This window comes from Parasteatoda tepidariorum, chromosome 8 (genome assembly GCF_043381705.1).
Source record: "Parasteatoda tepidariorum isolate YZ-2023 chromosome 8, CAS_Ptep_4.0, whole genome shotgun sequence".
NCBI classification, from domain to species: domain Eukaryota; kingdom Metazoa; phylum Arthropoda; class Arachnida; order Araneae; family Theridiidae; genus Parasteatoda; species Parasteatoda tepidariorum.
This window is the reverse complement of record NC_092211.1, coordinates 21,408,451-21,422,938: the sequence shown is the minus strand read 5'-3', so window position 1 is coordinate 21,422,938 and position 14,488 is coordinate 21,408,451. Positions and strand designations below refer to the sequence as shown.

The 14,488-nt window shown below is 30.1% G+C and overlaps 1 protein-coding gene across 1 annotated transcript in view; it reads left to right on the top strand.

The window, feature by feature from the left end:
- LOC107452159 (cell adhesion molecule Dscam1) overlaps positions 1–14,488 on the top strand; it is a 70,291-nt gene that overhangs the window by 15,682 nt on the left and 40,121 nt on the right. Inside the window, exons 3-5 of the mRNA XM_043050066.2 lie at positions 3,862–4,023; positions 5,044–5,190; positions 5,295–5,588. Coding sequence (XP_042906000.1) covers positions 3,862–4,023; positions 5,044–5,190; positions 5,295–5,588 — 603 coding nt within the window. The remainder of the gene's footprint in view (positions 1–3,861; positions 4,024–5,043; positions 5,191–5,294; positions 5,589–14,488) is intronic.

Here is a 14,488-nt window from a genome sequence, read left to right as displayed (position 1 = left end):
CTCGGGTATGCATAGATTGCAAATATTCATTATCCCGAGTAAACTCGGGTATGTACAGATTGCAAACATTTACTATCTCGAGTAAACTCGGGTATGTAGAGATTGCAAACATTTACTATCTCGAGTAAACTCGGGTATATATATATATATATATATATATATATATATATATACAGCATTAGATTTGCAGTTATTTAGATCTCTACATCAGTTTCAATGAGATAGAAAATATTTCCAGTTATTTTTCCAAATGAGATGTATCATATACAGATGTTTTTCTCAAACAAAATATTAATACAACTTTTAAAACCGGCACTTAGTGCATTATACCACAGAGTAAAACTAATAATTTAAAAAGAAAGTTATTTGTAGCAATTATTGTAAAAAAAATATAGATATTGCTTTTAAATTTCCCTAATATCAAAATTCAACCAGTGTTACACGAAGGAAAATATTTATCATAGTTATGGCAATTACACTGTAAAATATTCTAGATTAAATTACGGTATAAAGAGCCGGCACTTTGGATGCACTATCCATAATATCCATTTTACAGTAAAATCCATTTTTACCTTATAAAAGTATACCTTAAATTTAAGCTCTACAGTAAAATTTATTTATTAGAATTACTTGGTGACCTTGCGATAATATTATTACTGTAAAAATAGTACGTCTCCGTAGAAATGGATAAGGGAGAAACGCAATTTGAACACAATTTTTTACAGTGTGCCCAATATTCAAATCAATTTTTAGTAAAATAAAGACATTTAGGTATAATGATCTTGCACATTTCATGTTTATGGGAGGTAAAATGTTTCAAGTTTCATCTTCGTGCTGAAATTCAGGTGCTTAATATTTTTACTTCTGATAATTCAGACTTCTTTGTGAAGTAAATAAATACAGAATATACAGAAGCGATATTTTAGTTTTTGTCAGTAAGATGCCATTTAACTTCCTCACTTAACAAATCTCTCAGTGTATAAATAAATATAAAAGTATATCGCTTTTTACCACCTTCTGAAACTTGTGACTCCCTTCTAAGGTATAAAGCAAAGCTCCTAATTTAAAATTCCGAACATTTCCTCATAACTTTTCGGAATTGTTATCTGTCAGTCTGTCTTTATATTTCAGAAAATTCGACAGAATCTGGTGTTGGAAATAAAAATGAGTAACAATTCATGCCGAAAGAGGGAGTCAATTTTTTATATTCCAGGAAAATGTCACCGCGAGCAATATAAGGCTTCTAAAAGTATTGAGGAAATAAGAGGTTTCGTTACAAAAAATGAATCAATGATAGGTTGAATAAATAAAGTTTTAGAAAAAAAATGATATATTATAGAAACACAGGTTAATTAAATTAATATTTAATTTATTTTGACATCTTTATATGATTAAAATACTTTAACTTGTATTAAAGTAGTCCTAAATCTAACTAAAAAAATCTAAAAAAAATATTAAATTGCTTTAGGAGATGATAAAATTTTAAAACCATAATCTATATCCTAGTTCAATACATCAAATAATTTTTTCTGAGAATAACCTGGTCAAAATATGATTTTGATTGAATTTAATGCTAAATCTTTTAAGTTAATTTAATCATGTTTCATAATTAAATATTAAACTGTATTTTTCTGAAAGACAAATCATTTTAATTTTTCATTAAAATTCAAAGATCTGTAAACTTTAATTAGGGTTTTGAAGGATTTAATGCATATAATTATGTCAAAAGTCTTAATTAAAAGACCAATTTTTGAAATATTTCGTTTATTTTTTTATTTTCACTTGTGTATGAATTGTAGAATGAAATACATACTTAAAATAATTTCAAATGATAAAGGTTTGGAGTGGTAGAAATGTATGAAAAAATTAACTTTCTGTTCTTAAAATAATTGTTTTTTATGTCACTGCTGTAAAATATTTTTGTAATTGTTTCTTTTCTACCGCTGGAAAAAAATGATTTATTATCTGAATAATGATTTTTATGCAAAATAAAAACAATAGTAATTCTTAAATAATAGCATTTTTTAACTTTAATTATTATAATTTATTCAATTATTTATATAATAAAAACTGTTAAATAATTAAATTCAGTTAAATATATCTATGAAATGTAAGGAACAAAAAATAAAATACCTTCAGAGAGTCAATTTTTTTGGCATAAATTAGCATTGTTCTTTATACCCTATTTATGTATTATTTCTATATTGATTATCAGTTTAAGCAAACTCTCTAATTGTTAGGCTAACTAAGACTCTTTCTCAAAGTCACTATCGTAATTTGAAATTATGATTTTTTGCGAATAATATGCTATTTTTATAACTGTTACGTAGATTTTAGCCTATCTAAAGATTTCGCTATTTACGCTTGTTAAAATGGCGTAAAACGTCACTACGGAGAAAAGCCACACTTTCGTGAAAATGAAAAGCATTTGCTGTCTAATTTTTTAATATTTAAAAACTTACTCCAATGCTGCATTACCTGCGCTCATAAAAATTTACAAAAATTGAGGTCCCGCAGTGGACTGATCTTTAAGACACGGTTCCCAGCAGATCACCGAAGTCAAGCATCTCTGGCTGCGGTCAGTGTGTGGGTGGGTGACCACTTGGATCAGTCTGCGTAGGGACCGAGGGTGTGCGGTATTGATCCTCGTTAAACTGTGCTACCGTTAAGTGCTCCACTTCGCGTGCAGGTCGTTGGGCTGCCGAAGCGGAGGTGCCATCCCCTCTGCAGAGGATCAAAATTGTGATGGCATGTCTTCGGATTATCCTCAGGGATGTTTCCCAGGCCGTCGCCAATAGCACATTGTGCAGCTCTAGTGCGACGGAAATGAACTACAACAAGAAAAATGGAGAATAAAGTAGTGATTTTTATAATTTTCATCTGAGGGAAAAAATGTCACCAAATAGGCGTTTTTATAAAAATTTATAAATATATATATATATATATCTCTTTAATCNTATATATATATATAGTTTAAAGTCATACAATTGCTTCAAGTGTAAGGCCTTTAAACTTTTCCTTTTTTTTTATTTTCCTTGGCGACTGAGCTTCGAAAAACAGCTTTAACAAATGAAACAAGTTTCACCAGTTCTAACATAGTAATGCGTTTGAAAAAGTAGTAGGATAAAAAGTAAGTAAGTAAGATAAAAAGTCAATTTACACGGTTATTAAAAAATATCTGTCAAAACTATAACAGTAAGCATACCATTACTGGTCAAAAGCCCGGTTATTGTGAGCTGTATTGTAATGCATTAATCAAGCTACACATCGCCACCATATAGGACAATGTAGAGGTATACTAGTAGAATTACGAACTGTGTCCTTCACACTGCACAATTTTAGTTCTGTAAAATATTCCGGATAAAATTACGGTAAAAATTACCAGCACCCTGAGTGCCATTTCTTTTACTGTGAAATCTATTTTCACCAAAACATATATTACGGAACAAAAAATCTGTTATACCGTAATTTTTAGAGTATTAATTACCGTAAATTCACTGAATCACTCAAATTAAATAAATATTACCAGCATACTACTCTACGGTAAAAGGGTATTTTTACCGATGATGTACCACATCTGTCAGTATCTTATTCCGTTCTTTGATACAGATTTTTTTACAGAGTATTTTATGAAGCGGATTTTATACAGATAAAAAAATATTAATAAACGAGACGTAAATAATATAAACCTTGTAGAAATAAAAATCGTTAAATAATATTTATAAAATAAAATAAAACAATGTCGACGCAAATGTTGTGTTCCACATAATGTGTTATATCGTAGATATGTAATAACAATTAATAAATAATTTAAAAAAATAAGTTATTATTAAATCTAAATATTGTTTTTTTTTATTTCAGTACTATTACAAGATTTCGATATCCACTTATTCGATGAATTTATTCTCAAGGGTAATACAGCTATTCTTCGATGCCCTATACCAAGTTATGTTAATGACTACGTAAGAGTTAGATCATGGGAAAGAATGGACGGCTTCATAATAACACCTGCTTTAATAAATGGTAAGCTGCATTAAAAATTGAGTATAAAAATTAGTTATAATTGATAATTTTAATTATAACTAATAACACTGGTGAACATTTTTGTTTTGTTTTCATGAGCATGGGATTTTTTATTAGGACATCTTAGATACTTTCGTATCGCTGATTTCAAATCTGCAATCGGCTTCTTTCTTCAAGTTACAATTTTTTTTTAAACGACAATTTTTGTCCATTTTTTTGTCGAAATATGTAGTTTAAAGACGTTCTATATAATAGTGAATCACGTAAATGTTGCGTAAAGCTTCAAGGAAAGTTAGAGTATATCACCAGGACTAAAACAGCATAGGAACCCATGTCTGAAAATGTCGCCATACGCCACAGGGGACGCTCCCCATTATTAATTGAACTGTAAGTTTCTGAACTGTTCATTTAAGGGAGGACGTTCCTTTCCTGAAGGTGCACTCAAACTTTCTTACCAGTTCTTCGCGTTATAAACAGGACTTCCTGTTGTGTTTACCGTTTTTAAACCTGTTCTTTTCGATGAAAAATTGACTAAAAATTTCATTTAAAAAAATCTGTAGCTTTATGAGCGAAACTAATTTAAAATCCTTACAACCAAATTATGCAAGCTCAAGTACTTGTCTTAATGCAACTAAAAATATGTTCCCCAGAGAAATCAATATTCACTATTTGTTATAAATTAATTATTAATACTATTTTTTAATAATTAATTATAATCCAATCCCTTAAAATTAAATCAAACTAAAATAACTAATTAATTTTACGTTAAATCAATAATTAATGTTATGTTTACTTTATCTCATTGTCAGTGATAGGCAATTTATATTTAATTTAAATATTACTTATATTACATTTTATTTTTGTCATGTTTAAATTTTGTAAAATACATTAAATTTATTAGCTTAATTCCATTTCTACTCAAACAATCCTTTACAAAGTTGACTATCTTCTATTGATTGTTACACGAGATACGGACTATGATATTCGGTTTATAAAATATGATTTCTTTCTTTGTAATAGCGAAATATGGAATGCTTGAAAGTGGTGATTTATACGTTAAAGACACAACAGATCATGATGGATCATACAGTTTCCGTTGTCACACAGAAAACAGAATAACTAAAGAGAAGAAAGTGAGCAAAAACTACTCCAAATTAGTAATAACAGGTAAATGAAGAATCAAAAATATTCTAAAAGTTGCTATTTGAAAGCTCTCACATAATAAAATGCATGTCTTTCTTATTCAAACATTCAATGTATTTCCTCTCTAGAACCACATCATAGCCAGCCTCCAAGGATCACTCTAAAATATAATAGGGTATCTGTAGCAGTCGGTCAACGTGCAACACTACCTTGTATTGCCCAGGGGTTCCCGGCACCGTCTTATCGTTGGTACAGATCCGAGACAGGGCTGAAACCGCTACCAGATCATACTCTTCCTGTCAGTCAAGAAGGTGGAATTCTAGTGTTTCATAAAGTGACTTCTACTGATTCTGGACGATATGTCTGCCACGTGACTAATGTAATAGGAGAAGATAAAGCTGATACTGAACTAATCGTAGCAGGTTCGATTTTAGTGACATATTATTTATTTCACTTGAAATAATCAACTATATATAATCAACATTATTTATAGATGAAAAAAATATCTTTTTTTTGTCACTATGTGCTTCTTATTCATGTATGCAGAGTATAACAGGCAGAGAAGGATAAAAGTGAAAAAAGTAGACTTGCTGGAGGAAGTTCTTATTTTGGTTTGATTCAACTGTATGAGCATTAATTTATTTTGCTTAGTTTCTAAAGCTTAGTTTGCCTAGTTTTTTTTTAAAATTTGCATACGTTTGCTAAGTTTCTATATTTTATTCTTTGAAAAAAAGTTTTTAGTTTTAATTTTTTTCATTTCAAAACTATTTTTGTCGTTTTCTATCAGAACACTACGTGATTGTTTTGGATTAAAACTAAAGAATAGAACAAAACACCTGAGAACTATTGATGAACTATCTGCGTGAAAGAGTTAAAACGATTCTCTGCTATTTTTTTCCAAAACTGAGGCAAAATTATTCTGAATTCACCATAAGGTTGTGGATACATTTGAATTCTACCCTACAGAACATGACCAAAGTTTTTTTTTGATGATCTAGTATTCTTCAAATCTATATTTTCCTTTTTCCAGAATCTTGGCATAGGTTTTCTGGACGGCACGGTTGTGTGTATTTAGTCATCACGACCCTTATCTCCCCGTGCAGAAGATAATTCCATCACTAACTAAACGGCTCTTTCAACTACGCGTGTATATATGATGGATTTTGCAACTTACTTCCAATCATATCGACCGTTTTAGTTTTTTTCTAAAGTTCAGTGCATGATATATGGTAGTGGATGCTCGGTAAAAAAAGGTAGTGGATATTCGGAAAAAAAAAATACAATTCTACCAATTGAGTCTGCATGGTCGTTTGTCCTAATGTTAAGGGGCATAATAATGTGGACACGAACAGTTTCACTACTTCAACCTTCGGGATCTCATTCTGGAATACTTATTGCTAATCATAGTAATCAGTCGAAAAACAATATAAATTACTAATTTCAGATCAGCAGGAAGATTTCTTGCATTGTGACAGCTTACGGAAGATGCTGCACAACGGCTTTACCGAACAGTTAATTTCTCGTTGCAGGCTAGACTTTTGCATACACTTTTACAATGTATTCCACAATAGTCCGCATTTCAAGTAATTGCTCTTCTGTAATAATATGTATAAGCAGAGCTTTGAAATTTTTTTGCTACCCACTGTCGCTAGAGAGCTATCCTAAAACATTTGCAATATTTTTGAATATTTTCCAGAACATATGACTTGATAAGAATTTAAAATATGTCTCTGATCAGTACTTAGTTCCCCTACAGCGAATAATGGTAGATCAACAGTGATTTTTCTAAACTTTAAATTTGGTAGTTGCTTATACACGCTCAGAAGTTTCCCCTTAAGACAGCAATATGTAAGAGTAATATGTAAGATAAGTATTTACATGTTGACACCGTAACAAATAGCCTAAAGATAGCTCATTTGCACGAAATTGAAATACCATCCAATGTAATGGTATTTAATATGCAACATAAATATCCTAATTTATCCCTAGTTCATATCAGTTTTGACTGCCGTTTCAGTTGATCCAATTGCTAGTATATATTTAGTGGAAGACAGGCATGTTTTCAAATAATGAAAAATTCTAGACTCTAAAACATTGAACTATACTGCCACAATAAAGATGAGTTAAAAGGCTTATTTCTTTACGTACAGAATCTTCAAGAAGTTAACCGCTTCTCAGATGTTTTATACATTTGATGCATATAACTTTTTGATGACTATTGAGTGATTCGTTCTTTCGTATTTTTGTTTTATGTTTAAGAAATTTAGTAATGTTACTATAAAAAATAAAAGCGATTTTAAAATCACTTTAATATTTAAAAATTGAAATAAACTTAGATGAAAAGCAAATAAAAACTCAAATTGGACAATCAAAACTTTATTTTTTATGTATGCATTCATTTTCCATAGAACAGCCATTTAAAACACGTTATAGCATATTTGATTGTAATACGAAGGTTGTTGTTGTTATTGTTGTTTATTTACGTCGCACTAAAGCTGCACAATGGGCTATTGGCGACGGTCTGGGAAACATCCCGGAGGATGATCCGAAGACATGCCATCACAATTTTGATCCTCTGCGGAGGGGATGGCACCCCCGCTTCGGTAGCCCGACGACCTGCACGCGAAGTCGAACACTTTACGGTAGCACAGTTTAACGAGGACCTATACCGCACACCCTCGGTCCCTACGCAGACTGATCCAAGTGGTCACCCACCCGCACACTGACCGTAGCCAGTGATGCTTGACTTCGGTGATCTGCTGGGAACCGTGTCTTAACGATCAGTCCACTGCGGGACTGTAATACGAAGGGTTCCTCGAATTGTTGCAATCTTTCTGCGTTGTATCATTCGAAAGTCGAATCTTTCCTCGTTCTGATATCGTTTGACTCCCCAGTTTTTAGTTTAGTAACCATTAAAATCAGCCTTTCCTCTTGCTATGGCCTAGTGCAGAATGATTTGATGGCAGGCTAAATTAGTCCTTGAAACTAGGTCAAATTGCATAAACATATGTTACCGCACCACAGAAACATCTTCTCTTTGTTAAAATGAAAAATAATTTCGTCATAGCTTCCTTTTCGTCGTATTGCATATTACGTACATACCAAGTTTCCTCGACATTTGATACCAGAACTTTCATTACATTGGTCGAAACAGGTTAACTATAAATTGCCACCCTATGACAAGATGCGACCAACATGCATGAATCTAGCATGTTTGCATTCCTGCATCTACGATTAGTTTATTATTTATACCTTTTTTAAAATTTGAATATTAATTCGAGATATTAACTACGTAAACACCAAATTAAGAAGGAATTATCCGAATAACTCTAAATTTGATAAATTCTAAACGAAAAAGTTTCTAAAAGCAAATGAAAAGAATTGAGTTAAAAATTGTGTTTTTAATGTAGTTCCACTTTTGGAACAATGGCACTTAACGAAAGCCGTTTTTTATTGTAGTTACTATCACTACAGCTGTGTTTCTGTATCCATATGTCTTTTTTAAAAAAATAATCGTTTATTTTTAAAAGAATTCAAAGAAATTGCAGGATGTATCTTAGGAAATAATGATAATTTCACCGTGTTATAATAAAACTTAAAATGATCATATATTGACGAGATAGTCTACATATTCAACCGGAATATGTCATAAAATATTCCAAAAGGAGAAGAAAATAAGATTTCAGGATATTTTCTAAAATTTTTTTTTTCATATTTTTCGATTCTGTTGCCTCATCGAATTTCCGTTTCTTATTTAACTTTATAATTGGACTTTCACTTTTTAATTTTTTTTATTTCCACTCGATCTTGGGATTTGATTTTTCTTTCCCATAAAGTAAACGCAGACATAAAAAGTATAACAAAGTCCTAATTGTTTTTATCTGTGTTTTCTAAGTAGAATATTCAGACTCGTCAAATTTTTAACTGCAGAACATATGTATCTAAATATCTACATTCAAATTAAAGAGCACATTGATAAGCCACTTTAAGTTTAAATGCCAAATTGATCACTGTCAAATAACGCAATAAAAATAAAATAGTCAATAATCATCTGAAAACAAGCATCTTATCAAAGAGAATTTCTCTAATAATAGATAAAATATCACGAAGTAAAATGGACTGATCGTAAAGACACGGTTCCCTGCAAAACACCGAAGTCAATCATCACTGATTAGAGCCAGTATCGGGTGGGTGACCACTTTGATCAGCCTGCGTAGGGACTGAGGGTGCGTGGTATCGGTCTTCGTTAAATAGCTCTACAGCAAAGTGCTCGACTTCGCTTGCTCGTCGTCCGGCTACCAAAGCAGTGGAGTCACCCCCTCTGCATTGGATCAAAATTGCGATGACATGTCTTCGGATCATCCTCAGAGATGTTTCCCAGACCATCTCCAATAGCTCATTGTGCAGCTCAAGTGCGACCTAAATAAAGTACCTACCTACATCAAGAGAAAAAAGAGAGAGAGAGAGAGTGAGAGAGAGAGAATGCTCAGTGTGAGTGAATCTTTATTTTAAAATCATTGCTTCTCTTAAATAAATTTCATATTAACAATTAAATTAAATTCTTGAAGCATAACTCAATGAATTTCGTGGAATTAAAAAATGGAACTCTTAAAGCGCTCATATTTCAGAAATGAGCATGTTGATTGGAACAAATACTTTTTCTTTAAACCAAAGTTGACCAAAGTTGATTTTAAACCAAAACTTAGAATCAGAAGTCGAACTGGAGGCCATAATAACCTTTCGATATCACGTAAATAGCATATTCGTCATATGAGAATTGGAATTTGATAAATTAGAATGCAAAGAGGGGAAAAATTTAAAAAGTGTGAAAAAATACTTCATAATGTAAATTTTTAAATTTCGGTGAAATGTGGTTATTCGGTTATTCACTAAATTTAATATCAAAGCTCATGCTCTATTTTGGGAATATTAGCACGTTTAAAGCTATTCCGCGTATAATTATTCAAAATGTAACCCGTTAAAATGACAAGATTTGTGTCATAAATGAGAAGTAATAAAATTTATTTTTTATAAATGAGATTCATAAAACATGTATTTAAATTTAAGCAGTATTTTATTCAAAATATCAAAGATATATGAAGAGAAAAAAAGGATATCTCACTATAAAGTAGTCTTCATATTCAGGTTTAATACCAACCATAATAAATTCATCAACGATAATGACTCCCTTATCTTTGAAACTTTGAGCATTCTCTATTAATATCTCATATTTTTATCTTCATGAAAATCCTTACGTCAATGAAAAGTACTTTGTTTCAAAACAGATTTTTAATCAAGAAGCCACATCCACGGAAGGCACGTAAGATAAATTCATAGCCGCTATTTTACTGCCAGTACTTTCAGGATGCTATTATGCAAATACTGCCAAGCAACATTTAACATCTATTTTTACTGCATCCTTCTTGCTCTCTTTCACATTTATGGTGCTATTCAGAGGCAAATCGCAGTGCAATTTTCTTTGATGCTTTAAATCGGGTAAATAGTTTCCAGTATCCTCCTACTGTCAAATGAAATAACCTTCATGGATAATGTTCTGGAATAAAACATTTTGCCCATTTCCGGCAAATCTCTTGCGGTAAGATCTCCCCTCCAGCTTGTATAAGCTACTTTTTTTACAACATCTTAAATTTTATCTTTTATTTCTCTTGGTATTTGGATACTTACGAAACGATATAGTTTGTTTTGAGATTTGAAACTGACCACATATAATAAACAATATACATTTTTATCAATCATTTTTCAAAAAAAAAAATTATAGACGGCAAGCAAAAAAGGGAGTAAGAGAAAGGTTAAGAGAAAAAATAAAAAGGTGATAAAAATAATATATAAATCTGAAATAATCAGAAATAAAAATATATAAGGAATTTAATAAGATAATAAGAAATTACTTAGAAGAATAATACCATATAAGGAAAATTCACTCAATAATAATTTATTACCTCTGTTCTCATGCGTTGTAATATTAATTTATACAGAAGAAAATAAATTAAATTATAAAGAGAAGAAGAAGAAAAATTATAAAGAAGAAGAATTAAATTATAAAGAGTTAATTAAATTTTATAGAACAATCATATTATTAATTCTTTGAAAATATTAATTGTTCTTTCAGAGTGTTTTATTTGAAAGAAATTTATATTTCCGAAGATGATATAATTAATAAACTTAGCTATTTCCTATAAACTATTCTTAATTTGTGTGATTTACGATTTCTAAAAACGATATGTTTAATCAAACTTAAATTCTCTAAAAAAATTTAAAAGTAAAAGTTTTGTTTCTGAAGATTTTAAAACAAGAAAATAAAGGTAATAGTGTATGAAGAGTTTAAGTAAAAAAAAAGTTAATATTTCAGATTTTCAATGATTAATTTTCCAGAGAAATATTAGTTATTTGGAAAGTTTTGAGTATGAAAAGTATAATTGAATCACCCTAAAAAGTTTTTTAAAGGTACAAAAAACCAATAACCTAAAACTATCCAGTAAAAAATACAAGTTTCTTTGTAATGAAAAAACGCCCAATATTTTTATTTTAAAATAAACAAAGGTCAATATAAAGGACTAAAAAAAGAATAATATCTAGTAGTAATATAAGTAGGAATAATATATAGAAATGTATATAATATGGAATAATTCTAGTACTCATCTAGTATGATAATTCATAAAATCTTTCGATTAATTTCGTAGATCAGCTTCTTGAAATTTTGTTTTAAATTTCTGATCTGGTTTGAAGATTAACTACCAATTCAGAAATTTGAATTATATTTGCATTTTAAGTTTAAATTTATTTTCAACTATTTTTCGAATATTATTATCGAAAATAAGCATAAGTTTCATTAATTAGAAGTATGGTCAAGATGTTAATTTAATTTAGAGTTCTTTGATAATACATATTTTCTGCAAATAAATTTAATGCCTATTTTTTGCAAATTTTAATTGCGGTAAGTATGGGTTAGGTGAAAAAGAAAAAGTACTGATTAGGTATTTGCATGGACTGACCACGAGGCAACAGTTCCGGAATATGTATCAGCTGTTGGCCATAATTTTCTCCCACGTGGTCAAAACTACCCCCAAACTTTGATTTTTGAGAAATTTAGTGGGGTAACTATGGGCACCACTCTATGAGCAAACATATGTTACTTAAAATGCTTTTTCTACATTCTTAAAGAATCATAAATTCATCCTGAACCATTAAAAAATTAAACAGGCAAAAAAAAGAAGAGAAAAGAATCAAAAGTTGACATAAATTACTCCAACCGACCCTACAGTCTCTAGCAATAGAGTAGAAAATCCTTGCACATTTAATTAAGATTCTTTGAATGTGCATTTAGAAATACTAAATGTTAAAATTTATAAAATTACAAAATTGTTTTTTTCTTAGGAAAAAAATTAGCCCTTTTCGAAGATTTATACAATTAAAGATAGATTAATTTTCATAATTTTTACAAAAACATAAATACAATGCATTTATTATCGTAACAAAATGATCCACTTAACCAAATAACACATATCTTAAATTCATCGTCAAAGTTACCTTTCCTATTCATGGTTCTATAAAACATTTTGTGGAGAAAAAAATATCTGATCTACGTTGAAAAAACACAGAGCACAGCTTAAGTTTTTTTTCGATTTAGAGGAATTCTTTGTGATACTTTAAAATTTCTTCGATTTTCTTTTCTTCTTCCTTTGTAAATCACATCTTTTAAGCCCGCTTTCTATAAAACATTCGGTGTTGTTTTCGAAATATCATGCTCTTAGATTCGAATTCTAAGAACACTTCCGTGCCTTAGCACAAATGTATATTTTCGAAAACAAACAAATCTACTTTGGCTCTACTGTAGTTGTCTATATATTCACAAATAAGCATACATTTCAAGAAAAGGGAATCATGAAGGTTTTTATGTTTCGAAACAAGTAAAAGCGTACTTAACTTTTTTTGGCATTCTAACATGGAATGAAATGTTGAAGATAATATAACTTTATATTGTATCATAGAGAGAAAAGAATCCCACATAGTATATCATGGCAAAGCATTATTGATACATTTATAATAATCTTTAAATAGTAATTCGATTATCCTACTACAAAACCATCATTTTATACAGTGTTATTTACTGATGAAATTAAAATGTTATATTGGTTTTTTTGTTAAATTTTTTTTTAAGTCATGAATTTGTGCCGATGAAGAAAAAATGATAGGTTATTTTCAAATACTAGTGGGCTGCGCCCCCTGCTAGTAACGCTCGCCAACCCCCGAAAATTGCTACGCAATCTTATATGGTTTGCTTCGCAAACAAACCTCGCTTCGTTCGCTACTAACTTAGTACATTGCAAATGCACAAAATTCTAAAAATTCATAACAGTCATTTAAATCCATATAACAACTTTTTTTTTAAAAAAAATTACATCTTTTTAGTAAATACTAAGTCATTAAAATAAATTTGAATTCAAATAAATGACATATTTAAATCCATATAACAACTTTTTTTTAAAAAAAAAAATTACATCTTTTTGGTAAATACTAAGTCATTAAAATAAATTTCAATTCAAATAAATGAAATATAATTCGGTAAACCTATTAGAAATGTGTTATGGTATAAAATCTGAAGATAAAATTTCTAAAACTGATATTTCTTTTAAAAGGTTAAAATTTTGGCTACAATTAAGTCTATTAAAAATTGAAATAAGTGTATTGCAATGGAAAACCTGCATAAACAAATAAATTCTAGTAAAACAAAAAAAAAAATAGTGCGTGGAGTCCCTCAGCGCGAAAGAAGTTAAACTTCGCCACCTCCGACGTTAATTGTAGAAGAATCAGCAGTCGTAGATGGATCACTAAATTCTATTCAACGACTCTTTTTCCTGCTCCGCTCGCTTCCGTGCTCTGTAATCACGGTAACACCAGTGGAAGTGCTTGTGGTTGCCTCATCGTCTCGCCCTGGAAAATGTATTTGTATTAATAATGTATGTGAATGCGTCATAATGCAATTTCGGAAGAGAAAACCTAACAATCAATTGATATTCACAAGAGACGTACCTTGACATAACCTTAAATCCATCGCATTGTCCGTGTGATTGTTTTCACTAATTTTTTACAATTGTTATCCACTAAATTTGAAAATAACCCTATTAAATTATATGTGTATCAAAACAAACTAAAAAAATATTTATGGAAAAACAATACTTTTATGACTTTTATTATTTTTATGCTAGTGAAAACCAAAACAATATGGAAATGAATGAGGGAAAACTGGATCCTACCACGTGATTTCCCGGCCAATAAAAATGTAGCGTTAAACGTTTAACGC